At 30.6% G+C, this 26402-nt stretch overlaps 1 protein-coding gene and 1 long non-coding RNA gene across 3 annotated transcripts in view; both read right to left on the reverse strand.

Annotated features, from left to right (window-relative positions):
- The window catches only part of Mnn1 (menin 1), a 43658-nt gene extending 18622 nt beyond the window's left edge, over positions 1 to 25036 (reverse strand). Inside the window, exons 1-3 of one of the 2 annotated variants that reach the window (XM_076456306.1) lie at positions 24587 to 25036; positions 3859 to 4011; positions 120 to 304 (exon numbers count right to left, since the gene is read on the reverse strand). In XM_076456306.1, the coding sequence (XP_076312421.1) occupies positions 120 to 304; positions 3859 to 4011; positions 24587 to 25010 (762 nt within the window). In that variant the 5' untranslated portion in view covers positions 25011 to 25036. Of the gene's footprint in view, positions 1 to 119; positions 305 to 3858; positions 4012 to 24571 lie in introns of both variants that reach the window. The other variant, XM_076456305.1, reaches the window with a different exon arrangement.
- On the reverse strand, positions 18936 to 22132 carry LOC143225992 (uncharacterized). The gene is made up of 2 exons (XR_013014244.1): positions 22066 to 22132; positions 18936 to 21892 (listed from the first exon to the last, which is right to left on the reverse strand). It is a non-coding gene; the product is annotated as an uncharacterized LOC143225992 (long non-coding RNA).
- Positions 25037 to 26402: the final 1366 nt, after the last annotated feature.

Below are 26402 nucleotides of genomic sequence, written 5' to 3' on the forward strand. Positions count from 1 at the left end.
CACATTAAGAACTTAGAAGTCATGACAATGTCTTTAAACTACAGAAATCACAGAAGAAACATTTAACTAGGTAAAGGAATTTGTATTACACTGTATAAAACAAATAAAAAATGAAGTACCTGTTGAAGTGTAGCCAACTCTTTGCTGTCAGCTGTAGCACTAATTGAAGGATTGATTCCTGAAACCAAAGCAGCTACTTCTGTGTGCCGGTTACATTTCACAGGGTGGCCATTTAGATACAACCAAGACTTTTGTGCTGTTGGACCACAAACTGGTTGTCCACGCTTATCTTCATTACCTTTTCCTATTGAAAAAAATTATGTTTTAGCATAAATATTGCTTACTTTACTTCTGATTCAGTGTAAAATAATCTAAAATAGTGTGCCCTAGAGAAAGAGCAGTCTAGAAGTCACACAAAGGAGAGGATGTAGGAAAGTGACAGATAGGACAAACAACTTCAACAAAGAAAATGTGGTATTCTGTTAGTTTCTGCCATAGTTAAATTAACCACACAAGACATGCAGTGACCTCTAAACAAATGTTTAGCCAAACCTTTTTTTTCAGGATATAACAACCAACAGTCAAAATGTGGCTGAAATTTACAAACCAAAAAATAATACAGACCTCCAATTCATTTAAAAAAGATGAATGTGTTTTTAATACTTGATTTGAAATTCAGCTACTGATAAAATATCCAAACACACTAGGTTTTTATCTTAACTAAGTACATTTGTTTAACTTTCATGTCAGGTCACTAGTCAAAGGCCACATCATCACATTTGTTGGTTTGCATTCACAATTTTACTGAGCTACTATTTTATGAACTTATGTCAATAAGTCTGAAATCAAACTGTAGATTAGAATTCAAGCTTTAATATTATATTTGAGTTATTTTCTTATTTTAAAAGTAAATATTAAAAAAAACATATCTAAATATAGATTTTAGTGAATTACATGGTATGTTCAATGCAGCACTGTTTAAAATTAGATGTTTATGATGTCAAAATATTAAGTCTATAGCTTTGTACAAATTAGGAACGCAAAGTCAGAATATAAAATCGGAACCCCATATCCTTTTATTTTACTGAGATATGGCTTAGGTACTGAATCATACACAGTGGCTCCATTCAACTCTTTCCATTTTATTAAAACAGTCCCTTATATACACTTACTCCAAAATATGACATCTCAATAAGTAATCAACAGCTTAGAATGCCCCAGAGTGGTTTTCCCCACCATTTTAACCTTTGAAAAGACTTCCACATTCTTTCAATCCAAGATTTCAATGAAGTAGGTTGTGTCTTTAGTTTGCTCAAAGTTTCATATTTTTAAAATCTAAATATATCTTAGCTACTACGCTTAATAAATTATGGTGGAATTCTATGGTGTCAGTGTAGTTAGTTACAATGTTTTTGGTTATTCTTCTGTATGTATAAAACCTAATAAAAATTTTGTTTGATATCCTCCATGTGTGAAATTTTAAAAGGCTTAGCAACCAATGTCCAGCAGCAACTGGGTACAAAGGTGGTAGTGAGAAGAGATAACTGCTTGCTTTACTTCTTAATTTATAGTTCTATATTTTATGAAAAATAAGTTTAATAATCTATTTCTAAATAATTATAATAAATTAATATATATGTATGTATATAATGCATAACAATTGAAATGTGACTGCGTATTGCAAAATACTAGGTCACTAAAACAAAACCAAGACAGGGAACACTAAAGATCAGTTTTATATCACTGGATATGTAACCTGCATGCACACATACTGCATAAGTGCAAGTTATGTAACATTAGCTAGGCATGAATGAAAGATCACTATGATAAAAAGTAATAAATACAAACATATAATGTTATAAGACTTAAGTTATTTATAATTTATATTTCCTCATTTTTTATGATCTTTATGAGGTTGGTCAAGTGACAGACCCCTAAGTGCAAAGTGATTTCATATTACAATTAAAAAAACTACACTTCATCCAAAAAAATTTCAAATATTATTTGCATATTTTCTAAAACCTCCAAAATACATTTCAAATATTTGTTTTCAGTATGACTTTATATTTTATGTGATACTCTATTTAATAATATTTCTTTGTCCTGGTATCAAAGAACTCTAAGTCAGGAAAAATAAAAATACAAAAATACCTATCTAAAAAAAAAGAAGAAAAGGCTGCCTTGAAAGTTAACATCCGAGATTGCCATGATGAAGAAAGTAGATGAAAACAGGTCCCCTCAAGAAACCTTAACACTTAAAAAAAACAAATGCCCATACGGTCGTGTCCACTTCTTCATAGTATAATGTTTAAAGCCATCTACTATAGCTTTTTGGAACATTTCGAGCTAAAACCTTTAATGCTTTTGCTAAGAGGTTTTTGTTTCTTTGTAGTTAAGCACAAAGCTACATATAACAGGCTGTCTGTGCTCTACCCACAATGGGTATCAAAACCCAATTTCTAGTGTTGTAAATCTGCAGACATACAACTGTGCCACTGTTGTAAGGTAAATACTAACTTTCTTGTTAACAAAAAGTAACTTAAATGTGAAAACTTTAAACTTTTCTACTTAAGTGAATAATGCTTCTGAAGGTAACTTGTCTAAAATTACAACAGCAGAGACCTCTAATGGTTCTTGCATGAAGTAGGACACTAAATCACATGAACTAACAAAAAGCTCTACCAAAAATTATCTATGAATTCCCTTCATAGCTTGTAACTTTTTATTCACAGTAGTGGGTTCAAATTAAAGTAATATTATCATAAAATTAAAATACAACAGAAATGGAAATACTTGAAAGTGCAGTTGCATTATTTCACTTTAATAAACATAAGGAAAGTTATAAACTGCCTTCCCTAAATTACCTAGAACAGCAAACTGCTTACCTATGAACAAAAATTATTTTTTGTAGTACTCATTGATATCTTTATTTTGATTGTCAAAAATCAAGCTACATAAAACACAGTTTTTTGTCCTATACCATTAAAAGTTATCACACTGCACGAAAGCAACCAAAATAGAAAATCATATGTATGTATGTTTAATATTAATCTTGTGTATGGGTTATATTTCCTAACAAATAAGTTGTACATTGCATCTACTTTTGTCATAGTGAATATTTATATAACACTGATATTGAGTGGCTCTATTCTAGTTGGATATCTTCTACTGACCAACCAGAGCAGTCTGTCAATCTTCAATGTAAATGTGTCTTAAAATGAATCAATTTTTTACACATTCATCATCAAATCATGTTGGCTTGAAGTTTGTTACATGATCAAAGTGAGTGAAATTCTCATTTGATATGCTGATTGTGGTACTTCAAGTGAAATATGAAAACTGTAAGTGAAAGAACTATTTTTTATTCTTAGAATAAAAATAATTTTTCTTAGACCATCACTCAAGCTATAACAAGTTAAAAAGGGTCTTGAAATACACTCATTCTTATTTTATAACTATATAAGAAGAGAACATTATTTATTTTCTTCTTATTAAAAAGGGAAACTATGTTCTCATCTATTCCTTCTTACCTTGAACACTTATTCAGTAAGGGTTCTGATAAATCTTTAGTAAAAATACTTTATTACACAATCTTATTTTAATCTACAAAAGATTTGTAATGTTTGCTAAAAGCTTGCAGAATTTTATGAAGATACATTTAGTTATGCATACTTTCATAGTTACCAGATAGTTTCAAAACCAAATGCACTGATAAACTTCATACAGAAAAAAACATTCATCTGAATTTTATGCTACATTTACACAGATAAATTTTATTGTGCTAGCAATATAAACTAAATGAAAATTACAGATTCTTCTTATATTTTAAAACTGGAAGTTTGATACAGGATACATTACCATGCCATGTAACTTCAGCTGTTTCCTCTCCATCTTTTCCAAAAATCACCCAAGCATGATCTTCTGATAAAGCAAGATGAACATCACTATATCCAAGAATTTGACAAGCAGCAACAACAGCAAAAGCAACTCCAAAACAGTCCAGTTTGTTCCCTACAAATAAGTGAAAGACAAACAATTTTATCATTCAGAACTGAAACACTTCTACATAAATTGAAAAACAAAATTCCACACATTTCATTCAACATGTGACACTGATTTTCAATTATCTTTTCCAAAACAAATGGCTTGTAAAGATAAATTCTCCTAAACCAGAGATATGATCACGTGTACCATTATGCAAAAGAGAAATATAATGTGCTTGTCCACCCACAGATGAGCTTCCACTTTGATTTTATAAATGTAAATATACAACATATATGACCTACACTAGAATGTCTACCGATATCAATCTTCTAGCTACAGGTAAATCAATATGTGCATTTCACAACCTTTTACAGCATCACATTCAAAATTTAAACTACTTTATTATCCTTGTAAGCAGTCTGTACTTTATACCAAAGGGTAGTGTATGTTATGTGTTTGCAGAATGATTCACAACTTGTGTGGCAGGGTTATTAGTTATGCTTGGTTCAAAGTGCAATAAATGTTAAAACTCTTATAAGTCTTAAGCTATTTACAATAAGAATTGTAGTTTTCTGTTACAACATCTAGTCAATCTTGAAAGAAAAAGTAACTTAAACATATCTTGCATTTTTTGTGGTGGTTACAAGTTGTCAAATTTAATGAGTAGATATAGAGAAAAATAAAATAAAATACAGAGTTTTACTGAAAAAAGTTTTGGTACTTATTCAGGTTTTAGAAGTTACAAAAATGAAGTTTTAAAATTCTGAAATGAAGTATTTTTAATCTGAACATGAAAATCACTCTCTATATTTGTGAACAAATCTTTAATAAATATACAGAAAAATCTGAATTTTTGAGTGAAAAATGTTTGCAATATTTAATAAAAGCCTGCTAAATTTCATAGATATAAAGTACTTTTATACAGTGTTGTGTAAAATATGCAAGCCTAAGTCCATAAGGTTAAAATGGTAATATGTTTTAACAATAAGTGTACAATATATCTTTACTTTTGTAACTTTTTCAAGATTCTCAGCTTTTTGCATGTAGTTATTACCTTTCCAGTAAAACATGCAATATAAAAAAAGAAGTCATAAATGTACACTAATCCTTTTGTTTAACCAATCATTATCTTTTGAAAATGTTGAGTAACTCGACTTATTTAGTATACATTGGGAGTTTATCTTCTTTGAATAAGCTTATTTGGAGCAGTTTTTCAAATTAGAATTCCAAAATATTGCAGGTTACCACATCTTGATTTAATATTAAAATGATGTACCTCAAAGATCCTGTTTCTCTCTGATAGTACATCTTTCTCTGAACTATTAAAAACTGGTCAGCAAAGTAAAAAACTTCATTACTTTTTCAAATAAAGATTGTTTTAATTTGTTAAATTACATACTTATGCAATATGAATTTCTTTGCTTTACATGTTTGAAATATTACGACTATATATATTTCCAGAATTTGCATTTTGTGGATATTTATAACTATCTGGTGTATTACTATATGTGTCAAACAAATTAAAGAAAGCTAAAATCTCAAAATGATTAAAGTTAAATAAATGATCTTGAAGTGGTGTTCAGAATCCATATAAAACAATGACAATTAATTAAAGATAACTGCAACAGAAGCATGTCTATTTGTATTATTTAAGCCAGTGAAAATAATGGATCTCTGACTTTTCCCTTTTCACAATAGAAATACTCAACTAAATTTCACAAAACATTACAAACTTGCAAAATAAGTTATGTATTAAAACTATTTGTTTTTATCATTTTTAAGTTGTAAAATTTCTAAATTTTTGTGAAAGCTTGAGAAAACACTTCCTTTATTGCTAATTAGGAAGTTCAATTATATATACATATACAAAAATCAATTTCACCTTGACTGATATTTCCTAACATTATTTTCAATATTTTATTTTGTCAAATGTAATAATCAGCACTTCCAGCTCTAAGTCATGAAAAAAAAATATTTATTGGTAACCTAGGGTCTCACCTATCAAATTTACATCATTGTTACCTTTGTCAGTTTATGCTTAGGTACTGTGGTTTTTGCTACTCATATTTTTAGTCAATATTAATGTATTTCTGATAACTATGATTTTCGATAAACAAGTTCATTTACCTGTACATGCTGTTTGAATAAAATAAACTTAATAATATTCAATTAGTAAAAACATCTGACTGGAATATTTTGCCATCACATACTTTACACTATGTCTTGTCTTACAAGAAAATTCCTATAATTTTTAAACATACAACTTAACAAGCTCAACAGGCTTATGAAAGAATGGCTGAGTAAAAAATGTGAATATATTTTTATTCTTAACATTCAAATACCCTTTCAGTTAAGTTTCATTCAGACTGATGAAACAAAATATTTGGAAATACAACAGAGAAGTTCTTGGAAGAAAATCTATACTTTTTTTCACATGCAGCTGATTTAAAGTTTACTAAAATCCTTAAATTCATAGTTCTGGTACTTATAGCTTAAGAGTTCTAGAGGTCAATCCAATGGATATAGTCACGTTCAAAGACTTAATGTAAAATAAACAAATTATTCTTTTACTTTTAATAGTGTTTCCATGGGTCAGATACTGAGGATTTAGCAGAAGCTAAATTTTCAAGTTATTCCAGACCATTTGTTTATTGGCTAACACTTTTACCAAAACCTAATTGGACAAAAAGGAGGCAATTACCACACCCTTTGTGAAAACCAGATCCACAGCTGGCCACAAAAAAAGATATTCACAATAATTCTGGGATTTTTGAAATATTGCCTTAAAACAAATTAAGAACTTAAACTTGTATATTATTAAAAAATAGTGAGTGTCCTTTCCCTAACCAAAATAACTAAAAGAAAATCTTTACATCACTGTAAGTACAATTTGTTCTTGATTCCAGATAACCCCTTACCATCTAGGTGACATATTTATCAATAAGTTGTCAAACACTTTTAATGAAAAGACTGAAGTATTGTGTACCTGAAACTACACCTAACTTTACAGCAATCAATTCTTCCATATCCTAAAACAGCTGTTAATTAGTTGTTCAGGAACTTGAATTTGTAATAAGAAAAATCTTCAAATGAGCAACATATGGAAAATATGCAATAGCTTTAAAATGGCTGAGGTGGTGATGTATTAAACCTAAGTTAGTGTTGTTTTATATTCAAAATAAACCAAGAAAGGAAACCTAGTATGTATTAGTGTCAATGTCACATGATTTCCCAACATTCATTTCACAGATTCTTCCTTCACCCCTTCTTTCTCTCTCCTGCACCTGCTTCTCAAACTGGGCCCTTCCAGCATTTGATCATCTTACATGAAATGATCCTGAGTGCCAAAGATGGATAACTTTTATGAGATCAAACTCACTTATTAAATGCAAATAGTGAATGCCCAGAAGCTGAAAAGTTATCTTGTCAGCTCCCAGATAAGATCTCAAATTAGTTTTGATCATCTTCATATTTCTGAATCTTCTCTTTGCCTCAGCAAAGCTGCCTGTACAGACAAAAACAGTTCAAAGAGGTCAGAGATGTTAGGTAACTCCTCCTTAACCCTCAGAGATAATCACAGCCCATGACAGATAGCCTTTCTTGCTATACCTGGTGAAATTAAGTAACAAAATAAATGTGGAAAATATATCAGAGGTCATTATCACAACTGGATCACCATTCTTATTTGTACATCATTATTTTTTTGTTCATTTAAAATTATTATTCTATATTATGCAGTTTTAATGACAACTGGTTAAATATTTGGTATCAGGACAATTATTACATAACAGAACAACAATGGAAGCCAGAATAATTTGTCAAATTTCCTTACAATGTAAAACTCATTGCAAAGGAATTAAAAACACAACTAACCAGGGCACCTTATTCACAACACAATATTTTGATTTGTAAGTATGCTTACAATCCTATACATTCCCCTTTTACTTTTGACATAAAACACTATTCAACACAGAAGAAAATATTATCAGTTAAATAATATCTGTAGTTTATCATTTACTTACATACTGATACACTAAATGAAAAAAAGGTTAAAAACAATGCTCTACACATTGCAAAGCACAACCATTTCTTCGGGGGCCTACATCAGCAAACAATCAACAACAGCACCTGATGCACATAACTAATACATACTGTGTACTTGTTACAGATATATGAGAACTTTTCCCACAAAGTTCTTGGTATGATACACCACATGGCTCCCATTTACAATATTTTCATGCAAATAATCCATACATGTTAAATTAGTTTTCAAAAATGCCAACTACAAGGTATACTCATGTGTTGGTAATACATTATTTTCTTTCTTTTTAGGCTGAAATTGCCAATTTTCTATTTTGGATATTCATTTTTGTTATTCTCATTCAACACAAGGAAGTATACATCAATCAGCCAACAAAAATGTGTAACAGATGTTCCAGTTATTCTCTGGTGAAAGAAAAAAGTATAAATGTATTCAGCAGTATTTGAATAAATTACAACTGTAATGTAACTGCTTACATATTCCAAGAAGAGTAAGTTACACACTGAAGGTGAAACTTACTCTTCTTGGAATATGTAAGTGCCCTGGTTGGTTGTGTTTTTAATTCCTTTGCAATGAGTTTTACATTGTAAGGAAATTTGACAAATTATTCTGGCTTCCATTGTTGTTCTGTTATGTAATAATTGTCCTGATACCAAATACCTAACCAGTTATCATTAAAACTTCACCATAAGACATAACCAAAGGAGATGTCTGTTTAGTAAAGATTTCATTGTGTTTCTGCAATGTAAAAGGATTAAATTTTCTTTTCTTCCAAAATTTGGAACAACCAACCAGGGCACTTACATATTCCAAGAAGAATAAGTTTCACCTTCAGTGTGTAACTTACTCTTCTTGGAATATGTAAGCAGTTACATTACAGTTGACAAATTATTCTGGCTTCCATTGTTGTTCTGTTATGTAATAATTGTCCTGATACCAAATACCTAACCAGTTATCATTAAAACTTCACCATAAGACATAACCAAAGGAGATGTCTGTTTAGTAAAGATTTCATTGTGTTTCTGTAATGTAAAAGGATTAAATTTTCTTTTCTTCCAAAATTTGTCTGTGTCGCAAACTTGAAGGGCCTACAAAAGTAATACATGCCTAAAATTTTCTTAAAGCACTTTTTTGTCAGGTGTAGGATACACCAGGGATCAGTTATTTATGTGAAAATACTATAGCACTGCAAGAGTCAAGAAGGTGGGCAACTGACATAACACCTGCCCTTGGCACATGTAACTAACAGGGGAGTATATATGCCTTTGTTGACAGTAAAAGCTAATATTTGGTGCTATTAGACAAATATAAAATGTGACACAGTGCAAGTACAGCCTGCCAACATGTCTGGGGACCATTGGCCCTTGGGTCCCTGCTAATTATGAGTCCTGCCCAGGCATGGCCATCTAAAGTATGCAAGTGTTACAACATATTGACACCAAAATGTAATTGGTTCCTAAAATAACCCACATGAGCCCCAAATATCTAGAGTTAAGGAGTTGAATTACTAAATACTGAAACCAAAAAGGGCAGATAAGGAAACAGGAAAGAGGAATAAATCATAACTGAATTATTAATTTGACAAAGAAAAGTGGAAGCCTGAGCATCTCCCCTGAAATGAAATTCAACAGTCAGGTATAATCAGAAAAAGGCTATCAAAATTCTTATCCAAGTTCATGCATACCCTCACCCATCTGGTAACTCAAAAGAAAGCATAAAGGTAGCCAACTCGCTTCAAAGAGAGCAATTACATCCTTAACAAAACAACTTCCCTTGACACTATTTTAAGCTCCAAATGCAAGTAAAAAAAAAGGTTTTAAAAATATGGAAAACGTTTGGTGCAACACTTGAGATTTGAGAAAATATTTTTGACCATTTGAAAAAGAAACAATCAGTAGGAAAGCACAAGAAAAGACATGTCCTATCAACAGGACTGCCAATTGGGAAGAGATTACAGACTATCCAGAAGGTAAGGCACTCATGATAACAAGAGTTGTTCTATTGGTGCAAGGTTGTTGCATGAAACTATGCAGATATCTCATGAATACACACAAGGGTAGGTGGAAATAAAAAGACTAGTGGTGGACAAAAATTTGCACCTATACATAGCAGTATAAATTGATAAAAACTATTTGTGAAAAAAAGGTAAAATATCATACAGAAAAATGAGATGTTTTAAAGTATTTGTGGTAAAATTTGTCTGTAATTTTATAAAGCCTTTATTATGTACAAGGTGATTTTTATGCAAAGAATAAACACTTTTCACCTTACTGTTTTCATACTCCATACAACTAATTTCTATAGTATCCTAAATAAATATCAAGTTCCTTTAATGGTAAAAGTTTGTATATTTTACTTCTTATTTTCCCCACACTCACATTAACATGAGTGACATCATCAATATACAATGATATGAAAGCAGAAAATTCTGAAATAAAATGAACAATGATTTGTTTCTTTCTCTTTAAATATTTATCACCATATCTGTAATTTCATTATACTTAGAACTTTAACTTTCACCTTTTCATATGCATTTTAATTTCATACTTTTATTGCCTGGCTTGGATAACACTTGTTTTCTCTTCATTCTTGAAAAGCACAAATTCACAACTGGAACTTATCCATACACTTGTGTACATGCAAGTGAAGCTTTGGATCCATATTTATACTTACTTAATCCTAATGCTTTTTCTCTAAGTCTTTATAAACAGAAAATTCACCTATCAAATGTGCATTCTAAAATATAAATTGCAAAACACTGAAACATGTCCAAAATTAACTACAAGCTACTGGTTTTCCAACTAAGGAATATAATGTAAAATAATATAAAAAAATATGCACATGTGTGCACACACACGCTCAAAACTTTAATGATATGTTGGTCTCAATTAAAAAAGGATCAATAACAACTTCAAGCTTAAACAAGCTTTTTCTATTAGTGACAAATATGTACAATCACAGGAGCACATGGTTTTGAAAACTGCCTTGGAAAATTGGTGTAGCTAAGCAGAGCTTCTGTCATGGGTTGAAAAAAACAACATTTTATTCTTACTACAGGAAATATTTGAATAATGAATGAGTACTTTCACCTTGGAATTGTATGTATGTATGTATTGTATCTAAAATAATAAAGCCAGTATAACTGCAGTAACACAAACAAATAAAAGGAATATATTTCAAAATGCAGACACCTCACTTGACACAAGAATGAACTGAGAATTGTTTAAATATATTTTGAAATTAATAAATCAAACTTAGATACTATAAAATTTTTAATTTTAAACTACACTGATGCTAACTTAAAGACATATAATCATGATAAAATTGCTTAAGTTTTGAATATAATTTTCTTTCATTTACTTTGATTTTTGCATAAGACTTAGAATTGTGAGATATGCAGAGAACAAGAAACAGCAAGGTTCTTGTAATAATAAAGTTACTGTGGCATTCTTGTTTGTTTAGCCCACTGGAAGAAATACATGTGCAAGTAAAATGAGAAAACCATCTGGTACAACGAAAATCATTTCAACCCAATATTACATATTTATGACAACTATAATATTTTTTCCATTTCAATAGCATGCTTACTTTATTACTTATTACTGCAAGATTGGCAATTTTTCAAACTTTACACTTAAAACTGTGTATGTTAGAGGCTTTTTGGTGCTCACAATGGGTCTGATATTGGACCATAAAAAATCAGCAAAGGAAAATCCTGGAGTTTAAACACATGAAACTAAGCATGGATGTAGATGTTTTGTAAAAATTACACTACTTTCTAGAGATTAAATACTAATTGTATTGTAATATGACAATATTGTTATATATACAAATAATATTGTTATAGTTATATTTAGAAGTTATATATAAATTGAACTAATTAATAATAATGCTTTTGAAAAACAGATATTAGCTGAGCCTACAAGAAAAGTATACTGAAGTAGAGATGTGCCAATACATTATACACTAAACAGTAATCAGTATAATCTACCAAAAAGCAAATTAACAGATATTTTGCACCAATAACCATTAAAATCCTCTGCAATAAAATTGAAGTTCATTTGCAACTATGCTGAGTATCCCTTAAGAAGAAGAAAAAATTGTGCCTTGTATAAAATAGTGTCCATTATCTCTGCATGCAGTGATCATTTTATTGAAACAAGCCCGTACTTCAAAATTTAATAAATTCTACAATTCTTAAGTTACCTCATGTATCTTCAGAAAATTTAGCAAGGTTTTAGTGAACTCTACATGTCATAAACAACATAATCATAAATTCTAATAAATATTTCTACTAAATCTTTGACTCAGACTTGTCTTAGTGATTTTAGTATAAGCATAAAAATACCTTTGTCTGATTTTACAATTTTTATACTTTATTCACATTAGCTCTATAGCCTCATAGACAATATCAAAAGTTTTGTTTCCATTACACTTTCTCTCTTACTTTCTCTATCCTAACATTAACATCAATGTACAGTGAAGAGTTGAGAAATATGGAGTAACATGAAATATTTTGTTTGTCAATATTTGCAAACTGTAATAAACATTTACAAATGTTTTGCAAAGAGCCTCAGATTTCTACCTTTTTAATAACCTCTTTTTATTTAATTTTGATTAATTATTATTTGAATCATATTTAACTACTTTAGCAAACTTTTCCTTGGAGAGTTCACAAAAATCTTAAGTTTTCTTATCTAAGTTTCTAATTTTTTTTATATTTTAGTTACTTATTTAAAAAAATATAAACCAATAAGTAAAAAATATATACATAAGAAATTTATCACTTATCTAAGCCTTGATGCTTTTTGCACTTAGTTGAGTAGTTTAGTAAATTTTTTTTAATGTTGGCTGTCTTAAGAAATAATGCATGTAGCTTTCAAATATGATTTTAGAACACAAAAAATATATCAGGCAATAAAATAGAATATCCCAAAACTATTATAATTTACTTGGCTTTATAAACAAGTTATGAGTGGATTTCAAAAAATTCCATTACTATTCAAAGAAATATCTTTAGTTTGCAAACTACCAGTTTTGAATGCTAAGCCAAAAAGACAACTGATTTACATAATTCAAAATATGCTCTTTCTATTGGTTATGAACGTGTCTTATCTAAAAATTACAGAAAATTACAGATAGATGTGCATATCATATAAACTGAAAAAAATATAGTAATATCTATATATTAGTAAAGAAGTATGAAGTTGAAAATTTGTATTCTAACTTATCAATATGTACAATACATGTGTGTAACTGATTGAACACTGAAGAGAAAGAAATCTATAAATGAGAAGTTATAACTACCACATCATATACCATCTTTATATAAGATTGAGAATTTAGTTATATTGTATTTAAAACTTGTATAAACAGTTATGAATTATAAAATATACTTTGATGCCTAGTTTATTAATTTATATCTATAATAATTAGTTTACATTTAGATTTTAAAACATAAATGTAAAACAGTTGAAACACACTCTGACCCTCTCATATGCATAGAGTTACCTCAATTATAGCCAGAATACCATTAATACCATGAAGCATCTATATACTAATTGACATCCATACTTGCAAAAGATATGCAAAAGACAAGAGTTATAATAAATAAGTACAATGATATTTTTTTCCATTTCCTGTGCTATAGACAGATATATTTTGGTTGTACTGAAGCAAATTTTATATTTTTACCTATCTTATTGTGTTCAAATTTTTGTGTCCACCTTGACTGACAACTGAATGTCACAAACCCTGGCAATGCTAATACATTGTGTCAATTTTGCATTAAAATAAACAAGAATGAAAAATCTCATAGTGATAATTCTTTTTCATTTTCTCTGCATCATGAACCCAACACTACTATACCTTATCAAATGCTTTATGAAAATCACAATATTTCATCTAAATACCTTTCATACAATCAGAAACTGTATTTAAAAAACTATTCAAATAGTGAAGCAGAAAAACCCTCTAACAACTGTCAGTACAACTGCTCTCATTCCAACTTTTTCAAATAATCACCAACAATAGACTATAACATCATATTAACAACAGAAGTCACCTTGCTTAACAATTATTTTATGAATACATTTAGTATAAATATTTATTATATTAGTACTAAACTATGCATATTCAAACTCCTGCCTTAAAACTTAACAGAAATTACACATTTTAAAGAAAACAGCTTGTAAATTTATACATTCTGCATATCAAGCTTAACTAAACATTATTAACATAGCCTATCATATGATGGTACATGAAAGTGAAAGATGATAGCATTCAAATGGAATATAAAAAGATGCTTTCAAATAAACAATACATTTTTAATTAGCAGTCCATTTCAAACTTCAAGATAAGTGTTGCCAAAATACTGAAACATCCAACTGCATAAAAACTGATGAAATCTTGAGTTACTATTTTACAACAATCTGGTATATCTCTAAAATTATAGAAACTTATTTCTATTTCTGGTTTCCAATTAGGCACTTTATTATATTAAAATAGTATACACAGCCACTAATAAATGACAAAAGTATTTAAGGCACATCAATCCTACTGAACAAACTGATATATCTCTAAAATTATAAAAACTAGTTTTGAATTAGGCACATTATTATATTAAAATGGTATATACAGTCACTAATAAGTGACCAAAGTATATAAGGTGCATTAACCCTACTGCAACAGGAATATATATTTGACATGACTTCATAACCATGGCATTATACATACTAAGATTTAAAATTCTTTTCTTCATCTGAAAATTTTCAAAATTTTATTTGCATAATCTCCAAGTCTCCTATTATCAAATGTCTTTCAGAAAAATTTTATATCTTATCCATTATTTATTATAATTTTATACAAGATAGGTCATACAAGTTACAAATCACTCAGAAAATATGCAGTTCACAGTATCCAATCAAAATATGTAATGTACACATTCTCAGACAAATTATATAAAGCATTTTTACTATTATTCTTTAGTTAAACAAACGAGTTTCTAATGTTTACATTTTAATTTGTTTTATACTAATAATATAAAAAAAATCTACTTGAAAAATACAGTGCTCATCTCAGTCTTCTTTTTTTTTGCTGCTGACTGTCAATGTAGTATTTGATTAATCAAATCTAGTAGTATTATTAGTATAAAAGTAGGCTTAAGTATCAACTACTGGTATAACCATATTAATCAAATGCTGCACCTATAAACACAAAATACTAACATGTAAATAACAGAAAATGTCCTATAACTATCATAATTTTCTGGATTTCTAACTTAACAAAAAATTAAGTTTCTCCATGTTTTTCCAGTTTAAACTGGAAGTAAAATAGATGCTTATCTGTGCAGAAAACAATATAATACATCATTTTATAGATTATAGCTTTGGCTTTATATCTTGTTATAAATAACAAATTATTAAACATCAAAGAGAACTACTAGCAATTTATGAAAAAGAGAATGTGTCAGGTGCCTGGTTTTTAGCTTATGGTTTTATAACCAAGTAATTTTTTGCTCAACTGGTAACTTTATTATAATGAGTAATTTGTGTAAAATTCATTATTTTTCAGATGGATCATAAATAAATTAGAGAAGAGGGAAAACCTGGCTTGTGTTTATACTGTTCACTATCTGTGGAGTTTATATAATGCATCACATTAAGTTTGTTTTATTTTCCTATCAAGATAATCATTGTAAAGAACCGACCAAAAATTTGGGTGAAATCACTCATACCTGTGCATTAATCACCATTATATTAAATATAATACTAATGCTAATAATCTCACTACTTGGTAACAAGAAGTGTTAACACTTTTATTTTAGTAAAAAGTCAGTGGCATAATGGTAGTAGCAGCTTTAAAACAATCTAATCAACTTAAAATTATAGAAATATTTGACACTTTTAGGAATAGGAAATTGTATCAGACCAAAGCATTAAGAGAAGTGTGGCTTTGTTTAACAATGACTGAGTGATTATTGACCTTTTATTATTTTATTGACCACTTACTTTATTTATTCATGATTCAAGATTTATTCATGAGTGATTTTTACTTAGTAATGCAATAAAAAACAAATCCTATTCAAATTCACTTGAAACCACACCCACTATTTAGTCAAGGTAAAAAAAAAACTTGGACAGTTTGAATATTTGAAAATACCTCTTTTTACAACTAGAGATAAAAAGCATTTTTAGAATCTGGATTTCTTAGCTTTCCTTCCATGTATTTAAAGTCAAAAAGTATAAAAATTAAAAAGGTCTTTTACAAAAAAAAAAACTATAAAAACCTTATTCTGGGACAAAAATGCATTAAACATTTGCTGCTGTTAAAAGAATGATAGCTCAAATGGAAACAGTATTTTACAGTCTCCCTAGTATCTAATAACAAGAATAAGCAATTTAATTGGAGTACTGAAGGAAGTAAAATAGCCATTAAAGGTTTCTACAGGTAATCCTTAGTAGACTTTAAATTAAAAGATCTCAAATAAACATAACAGGCACTGCTTATTTGAATTTTTTAGTTTCCATGACATCCACAAGAACAGGAGCAGACTTGCTTTAGGGACAAAGAAGGTCATGGCCTAGGGTGGCACATTTTAAAGGATAGCAAATTTTGAGCAAAATGTAAATTTAAAAAAATCAGTAATAACTGAGGTAATTGATTGTTTTGAATTTTGCACAAAGCCACACGAGAGTTATTTGCACCAGCCATTCCTAACTTTGCAGTGTAAGGCTAGATGGAAGGCAGCTAGTCATCACCACCCACTGCCAACTCTTGGGCTACTCTTTTACCAATGAATAGTGGCTCTGACCTTCACATTATAACACCCCCACAGCTGAAAGGGTGAGCATGTTTGGTGTGATGGGGATTTGAATCCGTGACTCTCATATTACGAGTTGAGTGCCTTATCTGACTGGCCATGCCAGGCCTAATTGAGGTAATATTCTTCTACTTTCTACATTTTAACAGAAATAATCATATACTTTAAGCTTTCTTAAAAAATTTTCATAAATTTTAAATCCTATTTAATTACCCTTTTTTTGCAATATTTTTAGCATCATCTTAAAATTGCAATTTTATAACGAGTTATAAAAGATGTCAAAATATGACAATAAATTCCAAAAATAAAAGAATGATAGCATATAATTTTCCTTTGGTTAAAAAACAAAAAGCAAAATTCAGGTCGTGACTTTTCAAGATCTGCAAATAATATTCTAACAAAGCACAAGCACTAGCAAGAAGTTTGTTATTTTTCAACAATTGCTGAAAAAAGAAACAGAAAATACCTTGCCATGATACTTGTTCTAACTTTAATGAAAACTGGGATGGCATTATAACATCTTCGACATCAACAGAAAAAAATAATACTGTAAACCTAACCACACAATGTGAAGCTACTATATTCAAATGCCAAATGAAATGGTTAGAATCAACTTTCACGGCCTTTTTTTTTTTGGAATTTTTTTTCTGAGTGATTTATTGCAGTTAATATAAAACATCAGTGTTAACATGAATTTAGGGATAATGGTAAATTTGCATGATTCAATAATACAGTTTATAATCTTTTCACAATTATATTCAATGAATCTGAAGAAATAGCAAAAATAAAATCCAGTTTTCAGAATTATGAACTGTAAAAACTGAAACACACTGCAATTCGATGAAACTTGAAAAGGATAAATAGACGTGTCACGAAAAGAAAAAGGTAAATGACAAACTTTTTACAAACATTACATCATCTGCTCTTGAACCTAACAAGAGTTGCAAAATATAGATTTATGAGAAGGTTAATTTCTTATTCTACATAAATATAACGTCAGAATTAGAAATTTTGGTATCAGTTGGGAATCTATTACAGTATCTCAAATATGATTTGTAGGAATCTTTTTTAAATGAATGTTTTCATTTTCAAAATTATTTGAAAAAACTGTAAAAATGAACAAACTACCAATTTACAATTTCTGTAAAATACTTTACAGTAGATACTTGCACAGCATATATCCAAACATGGACATAGCTTTACAAAGGTTTTTTTACCAATAGGCCTAACAAATTGTATTGCAGAGATCTCCCCCCTTCCTTTGGAAAGATTAAAAAATTCCTGAAGATCGGATATTTTAGAAGAAATACCAAATAACCTTTGCTATTTTGACCACTGAGAATTATATGATAAAATTATTTAAATAATGACAATATATAAATTTGTGAATATATATACTGCAAAAGTAATATGAACAATCATGAATAAAAATTTAAAACGTAGGATGCAAATGTGTTAATAACGAATATTTTTATTTGCACCAAGAGATAAAACACTTAATCTCTACATTTGTATTTTTAAAATGTGGAATAAAATAACACATAGAAGACCCTATAAAAGGGGCACAATACATTTAGCAAAAGGGCAGTAAACCGTTTCAGTCTAAAGCTGAATTTTGAAATGTGAGTAATACTGTGATTAATTCCTAAAACTTTAGCATAGATTATTCTGCGTACAAAATAAAAATTAGCATAAACACTATTCATGCCTCTCCTCCAGTAATTTCAAAAGTGAATATTGAACTGTGCCTGCATGACCAACTTTTCAAATGGGAGACATACAAATGCTTGAACAGACTACAGTTCACATGATATACAAGGTTATTGGTACTGTAGTCATACTGACATTTTTCTTACTTACTTTTGATTTTGATGTGTACTGTGGAAATTACTTTTATTTGTATCTTCAAAACTTCAACACAAAATTCTGTTGCTGAGATTGTTGATTGTTCAAGCACTATCTGTAGTTTATATATAACATTCTTCTAAAGCTAGTAATTCAAGTAAGTCGCATGTGATATATATGCAAAAACGGCTTGTTTGGGTTGAGAAAATATTTTACACAGAAGAGCGAACAACGTTTCGACCTTCTATGTAAAATATTTTCTCAACCCAAATGAGCTGTTTTTGCATATATATTTCTCTACAAGAGGGTTTTCTCGACATCACTGAAGTCGCATGTAATGTTTTCCATTAAATGTCTAAGTAGTTATATCTATAATAAACACATCCACAAGTTTCATTCTCTAGTTTACAAATAAAATTAATTTACATGCAAAATGTATATACACATAGTTAATACATCATTTTGCTAGAATATAACAGTCAAATCATTATGAAGAATGAAATTTTAAGCTGGTGTCATAAAATATTTTTGTCATCTCCAGAGTGGTACAATTTCATAATTAGCTCACGTTTAGTTGCACAAGTTCTGCAAACTTTTCATGTCAATACGTGTAATCCTATTTTTTGGCTAAATTCACTTCCAACTATAACTGACTATTTACACAGCACTGATTTCAGCTTTTCATTTATGACTGATCAACAACAAACAGAAGATAATCTGTAAATATATAAGTTGCACTTCTGCAAAGGTTACCCAAATTTTTCTCTTAATTAGGTACTTATACTGGACCTGAACTTGACATTTCAGAGCATTTCACTTTACAATTTTTGGTTTTTAATTTTGCAAGTTCAGCCTTCGCTCTTTCTTGAGATTCCCAGAATCTAAGTGTTGGCAATAATAATTCCATCCAGTCATGTTCTTTTCTTCACTTTCAGCTTGTTACAGGTACATTCTTTTGATTTCCTTAGTGCAGTAACACTATTAAAGTTTTACTTCTCTCTTTTTCTCTAGCTTATACTTCCTTTTGATTCAGATACAGTACTAGCAATGTAATGTTTCTTCTCACATTCTGGAAATCACAAGAACCATTGAGCAATCTTGTTTGTGTGAATCAATATTAAAACACCAAAAATAGATTTATTGTATGCATCTGCCCAGGCAAAATGCCTCTCATCACTGATACCACCAGAAGCACACAATCTTCTCTCTCTCTCCCTTTTTTCAGGTTGTCACTTAGGTTTCAAAATTTGTCACCCAGAAAATGGTCAGCCATCTGCCTAGTGATGACTCCTGTGATGGCTGTCACTATACGTAACAGTGGCTTATAGCATTTAGAATCTTGTCAGCACCTCTTGATTTTACTATGTAGCAGACATTTTTCAGAAAGTCTACAAAACTGAACATGGCAGTTTTCCTCTCATCTAGTAAAAGAAACAGATGTTCTGGTGAAGCTAATAACTTTTCTAAAGGATGATTTGAAGCAAACATCTTTTCACATTAATATAAACCTTATCCATGGACAGTTACATGATTGCTAATGGTTCCTACTACACAGAGGCTTAAACTACACTCATCACTCTTAATAGGATCATAAGCTATTGAGATTTGTTGGAAGATGCACCTTTTCAAAAAATTCAAAAAATAGGTCTGTGTAGTAATTGTATAATTATGCACTAAAAACTGAATATAAAACCAGCTTCTAACAAAGTAATAAAAGACCTTGGTTATTGCACAAGTATCAATGTTACATCCTGATGCTTTTATGAATGACTGTGCTCCACTTTGTATCCTATTTTTAAACAATTTTGATATCCTGTTAATTTAGTTGCTATCTCATACTGCTGAATTATTTTGTCATACGATACATTCCACATTTGTAACGGTTCAGTGCACTATTTATCTTAAGATTTATATAAATGCATGGGTTGATAATAATTCCACGTATAATTACATTTGTGATGTTAAACAGAACATTCACATTTATCTGTGAATCATCAGTTTTGTCCAAATTACTTGGATAAATTCCATATATTCCTCAGTCCAGCCTCCAAGCAGTTTTCTCATTCCAACGGTAAATGCTGCAATTCTTCTGCAATTTATTTTCTATGCTGGTAAGTTTTGATTGTTCCGTTATATTTGAAAATTAGGTCTATTAAGCCTCTGAATTGACTTTCTATATCCTAGAAAGGGTTTTCATCTCTTTTCTGAATTTAAGTTAGTTTTGTGGGCAAATTAGCTTTTTACCTATAAAAAATCCCATATAATCGAGCAGTGATATCATTATATTTTGCCTCTGCAATTCTCACATACTGGAGGCAATAGGAATCTTCCAGTATCCTGTTTGTATTTCCTTTATTCAGGCTTATGGTCAGCTTGTCTACTATAGTTCTTCAGATATTTCTTCCACTCAATTCTTTTTCACAACTTACAAACTTTACTGTCATGAATATTCTTTCCAACAAAACCTTTTTCTTGGCACATTTGAGTTTATTACTCTTGACTTTGTCATTTTCTTTAGAAATTGAATTCAACTTACCATGCACTTGAAAGAACTTTGAATATCATTTAAAATAACTGTTGAAAATATAAACCTATCCTGATTTAACAGGTTTAATGCAACTTGTTTCTTCCTCTGCTTGGCATTAGCTTTTTCTATCTTTAACATTTTTTCTTTTCAGGTACCTTATATTTTGAGACTGATTTGATAGATTCATTTTAAATTCACTGTGTTACCAATTTCCTGTTTGAATAGCTGGTTTTCTTTTTTTCATTTAATTGTCAATCTGTCCACTACCAGTGCCTTTTTGTTCTTATGGCACCTAAAAACCACGTGGAACAACTGACTTCTCCATAAAAGCTTAAGCATTTTTCTTGTGTTGAAAATAATTATACTTTAGAAACTAGACTTCTGCTGAAGCACTTCAGACAGGTAAAGATTTTTGCTCTGTAATATTGTATCTAGGGTCAATTTTAGTCAAGCATCATTTAATGTCTTTCTAAGAAAGAACACCCAGGAACTTTTCCCTTTTCTTACTAGATTGTTTCATATACTGGATTATTTTACAGACAATACCATTTATCACTTGATTGATATGCATGCTTAAAAGAGATTCTTGGAAACTTTGTAGGTACACATTGATAAGGATTGTTGTCTTCCTACTGTTGATGTTTTTAACTACACTTGTGATGTTACCATTCATCTGAAAAAGACAAACATTTCGTTACTGTTGAACTCATACATTAATTTAACAATTTTTAGAAGTAAAAATCTTGTTTCATATGTTTATACTTATTTTGTGAAAATAAGATACATTGATAAAACACAACAAATAAATTAGTAATAAGAAATTTCTTGTATACTTAGGCTACTTACTTTATCTATAATCCTAGCAGTCACTCTTGGCACTGCCTCATCCATGACACTACCAATACCATTATTAGCCATCTGAAAATAAACTTTTAAAATGAATTACTTTAAGGAAATAAAGGTCTTACATTAATCCACTAAACTGTTTTAAAGCAAGAAAATTTTACAAAACATTACATAAATCAATTTTTCATTGAAAATTATTTAAATACTAATAAAAATTATCAAAATTTCTCTTTAAACATATTTATTTACTTATTGTTTTATTGTTTCAATTAAAAAAAGGTAAATTTAGCCATAATAAAGTAAAAAACTTTCAGAAATTAATAATAATAGCCTGGGCTTAATCATCTTTCCATGCTAAAACACATCTAACAGCCCATATTTAAAGTAGCAGTAAACACTCCTTGGGAATTACACACACACAAAGAATGGACATCCATACCGACATTATTACACATTTTATTTATCACATTAAAATCTGATTTAAGACATCCTTACCTTATTCACTGGCATCTGAAGACTTCAACTTGTGTAGTTAGATGGAAAAAAAACTGATTAAAACCAATGAAGTTCAATACTGAGCCTTGTGGCAGTCTTTAATTTAGCAACACAGCATCCACAGCAACGAGTTACCAATCTAACTTGTTTTTCCATTACATTTACATATTACTATAAGCCAAAGTGCAAGGGCCTTCCCAGCTTTAATACATAAGCCACAGCGTACAAGTAACACATATAACATGGGCCTCTGATGGTTTTATTGTCTTGACATTTTTACATGTTATAGAGTAATTTCCGTTTGACGAATTAGAAAACAGTATCCATTTTTCTTCATTACGTACAGTTTTCACAAAATTTCACGTGCAATGTTTTCAGAAGTAAATCATTTTCAATGCAATCACATCACTTTTCATTATGCTTAAAATGTTGGCAACCATCGGCTATGGATTTCTCTAAACTAATTGCAGCATGAGTCTTATTGATTGCCCTAGAACTCACAAGAAACATTGCTATTATATAAATTGTTAACATGCATTTCTGGATGGTATTTGTTTGTACATGCACTTTAACATTATTTTTTTCTTTTCAAGGACAATGAGTCAAGTTGAAAAAAAAAGCATGGACTGTCTTAAAAGACATTATTGACAAATTCTTATGAAACATCACAGACTCTAATTACAAATATATTGTCAGTAACATGCTAAAAGAGTTGGGTTGTAATATGAGCTTGAAAGTTCATTTCATCTACTTACATACTGACTATTTCCCTGAAAATCTCTGTGCTATTTGTTTATTAAGTCATCAGGAAAATGGACAGGAGTTATCAGAGAAGGTGCAACATCAGCATGATGGCTGTTTAGTGCTGGTCATTGAAATGAGATGCTTCTGATGCAATACATAAAAGACCCCAACACAGTTTTGAAACTAAAATCATAGATTTCACAAAATCATTTTGGATGAATAAGGATGCATATTTGTTTGGCATCAATGTTTTTCCCTTTTCTTCAGTTTGTATTTTTGTTAACAAACATAATTAAAAATGTTCACTGTAATATATGAAATAATAATTTAATCTAATTTTTTTTCCTAATAAGTAAAACATCCTTACATGATTGAAAAAATTAATATTATTTTTGAAATCTACACAGCTGATTACAGAAATTTAGCAGTGTAAAACTAGAGAAAAGACAGCTAGTCATCTTCACCCACTACCAACCCTTGCACTACTTTTACCAACAGTGAGATTGACCATCACATTATAACACCCTCATTACTGAATCAGTGAGCATGTTTGGTGCAATGGGATTCAAACCTGGGACCCTGAAATTATGAGTCGAGTACCCTAACCACCTGACCATGCCAGGCCTAGAACTTTGGCTGCTACAGTTCAATATTCCTATACATTCATCAAATATTTCACTGTTTCTCAATAAACTACATACCGTTTACATTTTTAGTATAATAAATGCCTCAGTGCTTCTTTCCGTTACCTACTGGTACCTACCGAGACCTACTGGTAATTTTGTTTTGCTATTATTACATTTTTAATAAAGGTCTAATGATGTATAAAACACAAAAACACTGCAGGCCAGAAATTTAAAACTCCACTTTTTTCTCTGTGAGAAATTGACACTTTTCAGTCTATTTTATACATTTTACCTTTAGGCATAAAAAATTTACAAAGATAATCCAGTCTTAATTAATGATTTTTCTCAGTATATAGGCAACTTCCTGAACAGTATAACAATTTAAAACCTTTCATAACTGTAGCACAAAATACAGAGAACTTAAAAAAAGTATGTATGAGAATTGTTCTTAACCACAATCACGAGTAGTGAAATTAGTATTCAATGATCACGTGTGTTTCAAACTTGTGCAGTCGTGTGGACCCTAACTAGGTTTCGTTAAGCCTAATTAACGTTAGCATTCGGCGTACATTAGCACGCTTCAACGTTAGTTACAGCTTAAGGGTACGCCAAGTCATTCAGTGCAGAAGCCTCTAACTTACCGAAATTTTTCTCACCTGTCAAATAACTGTAAAGCGTTTGTAAATGTGCTCTATCTTTACAGTAACTGCGAGTCAATGAGCTCCAAATAATATCTGATGTCTTCTTTACAAGCTCTCGGGAAGCATATGAATTACCACGGTATTGGGTTACATCGACACATCCTTTAATTTGACTCTCGAATTTGCAATATAACGCTTCTACAGTACTGAGCTCCAAGATGGGAAAGTTCGGTTTCACGTTTTGGTCACTTTCAGTTTCATTACGTGGTGACAAATACCTGTTGCATGTCAGCATGTTTTCTATACTGCCAACAACGATAGAGAGAAGTGCGAGATTGGGTTCATCTCCTCTTTCCAATTCAATTCTGAACAATTTAACGACATCTTGAATACTCTGAAGAGGAAATGGGCACTTTTGATCATCACGAAATCCCGCCATCTTGATACTGTGATGCGCACTTCTACCACGACGTTGCGTCATTACTTTTTCCTTAAATTCACGCGCATAAATTCAACGTTATTTGGTTGGTGGAAGCTACGAACAGCAAGCAAGAAGATTTGTAAAGTTCTAAATTGTTTCAGTGTCGTAAAATGTTTACTGCATTTTATGGTAGATTAGATATCAAAATTTTAAAGTATGCTAGAAGAAATAAACAAACACTCCTATTTATAAACAGAGATTAAGATATATAAAAAAATCATTATATTATTTCATTCAATTTTTTTAAAACAATGTAAATGTGAGATTTCCTCTTTATATATAATTATAAATTTTTGGTGTGTTTGTTATCAAACATAAAGCTTTACTCCTGTTTGTTTGTTTTGGAATTTCGCACAAAGCTACTCGAGGGCTAACTGTGCTAGCCGTCCCTAATTTAGCAGTGTAAGACTAGAGGGAAGGCAGCTAGTCATCACCACCCACCGCAAACTCTTGGGCTACTCTTTTACCAACGAATAGTGGGATTAACCGTCACATTATAACGCCCCCACGGCTGGGAAGGCGAGCATACTTGGCGCGACTCGGGCGCGAACCCGCGACCCTCAGATTACGAAGCGCACGCCTTAACGCGCTAGGCCATGCCGAGCCCACTTTACTCCTGAGCTATAAGTGAGCAGATGTAAATGAATTCGCGTTGTAATCAAATTACAGCCTTATTTAATCACTGTGTATATCCCTTTCACTGAATAACATGTTGGAAAAAACAATAACTTATCGTACCAGGCTTGTGGAATTAAATTTGTTCGCTGCATGCCCATTAAACGTAAAATTTCTTATAATCACACATCACCAGCAAAAGGTCTTCACAACATAACATAAAATATAGTCTTCATAATAATGCCTTGCAGTTTTTAATTTTTTAGCTTTTATACTGTTTTGTGCACAACACATTAAACGGTTTACAAATTTATAAAACATAAAACATTTGTAGTGTTATTTGGGAAGGAAAGATACCGCTTGATGTTCCTTTGCTCTTTTATACTGGGCCCGGCATGGCCAAGCGTGTTAAGGCATGCGACTCGTAACCCGAGGGTCGCGGGTTCGCGCCCGCGTCGCGCCAAACATGCTCGCCCTCCCAGCCGTGGGGCGTTATAATGTGACGGTCAATCCCACTATTCGTTGGTAAAAGAGTAGCCCAAGAGTTGGCGGTGAGTGGTGATGACTAGCTGCCTTCCCTCTAGTCTTACACTGCTAAATTAGGGACGGCTAGCACAGATAGCCCTCGAGTAGCTTTGTGCGAAATTCAAAAAACAAACAAACAAAACAAACAATTAAAGGCTAATTAGGCTCATAAACAGGATAAAGCATTTAAAGAACAAGGACTGTCCTATC

The sequence above is a fragment of the Tachypleus tridentatus genome, chromosome 9, assembly GCF_004210375.1.
Source record: "Tachypleus tridentatus isolate NWPU-2018 chromosome 9, ASM421037v1, whole genome shotgun sequence".
Lineage (NCBI taxonomy): Eukaryota > Metazoa > Arthropoda > Merostomata > Xiphosura > Limulidae > Tachypleus > Tachypleus tridentatus.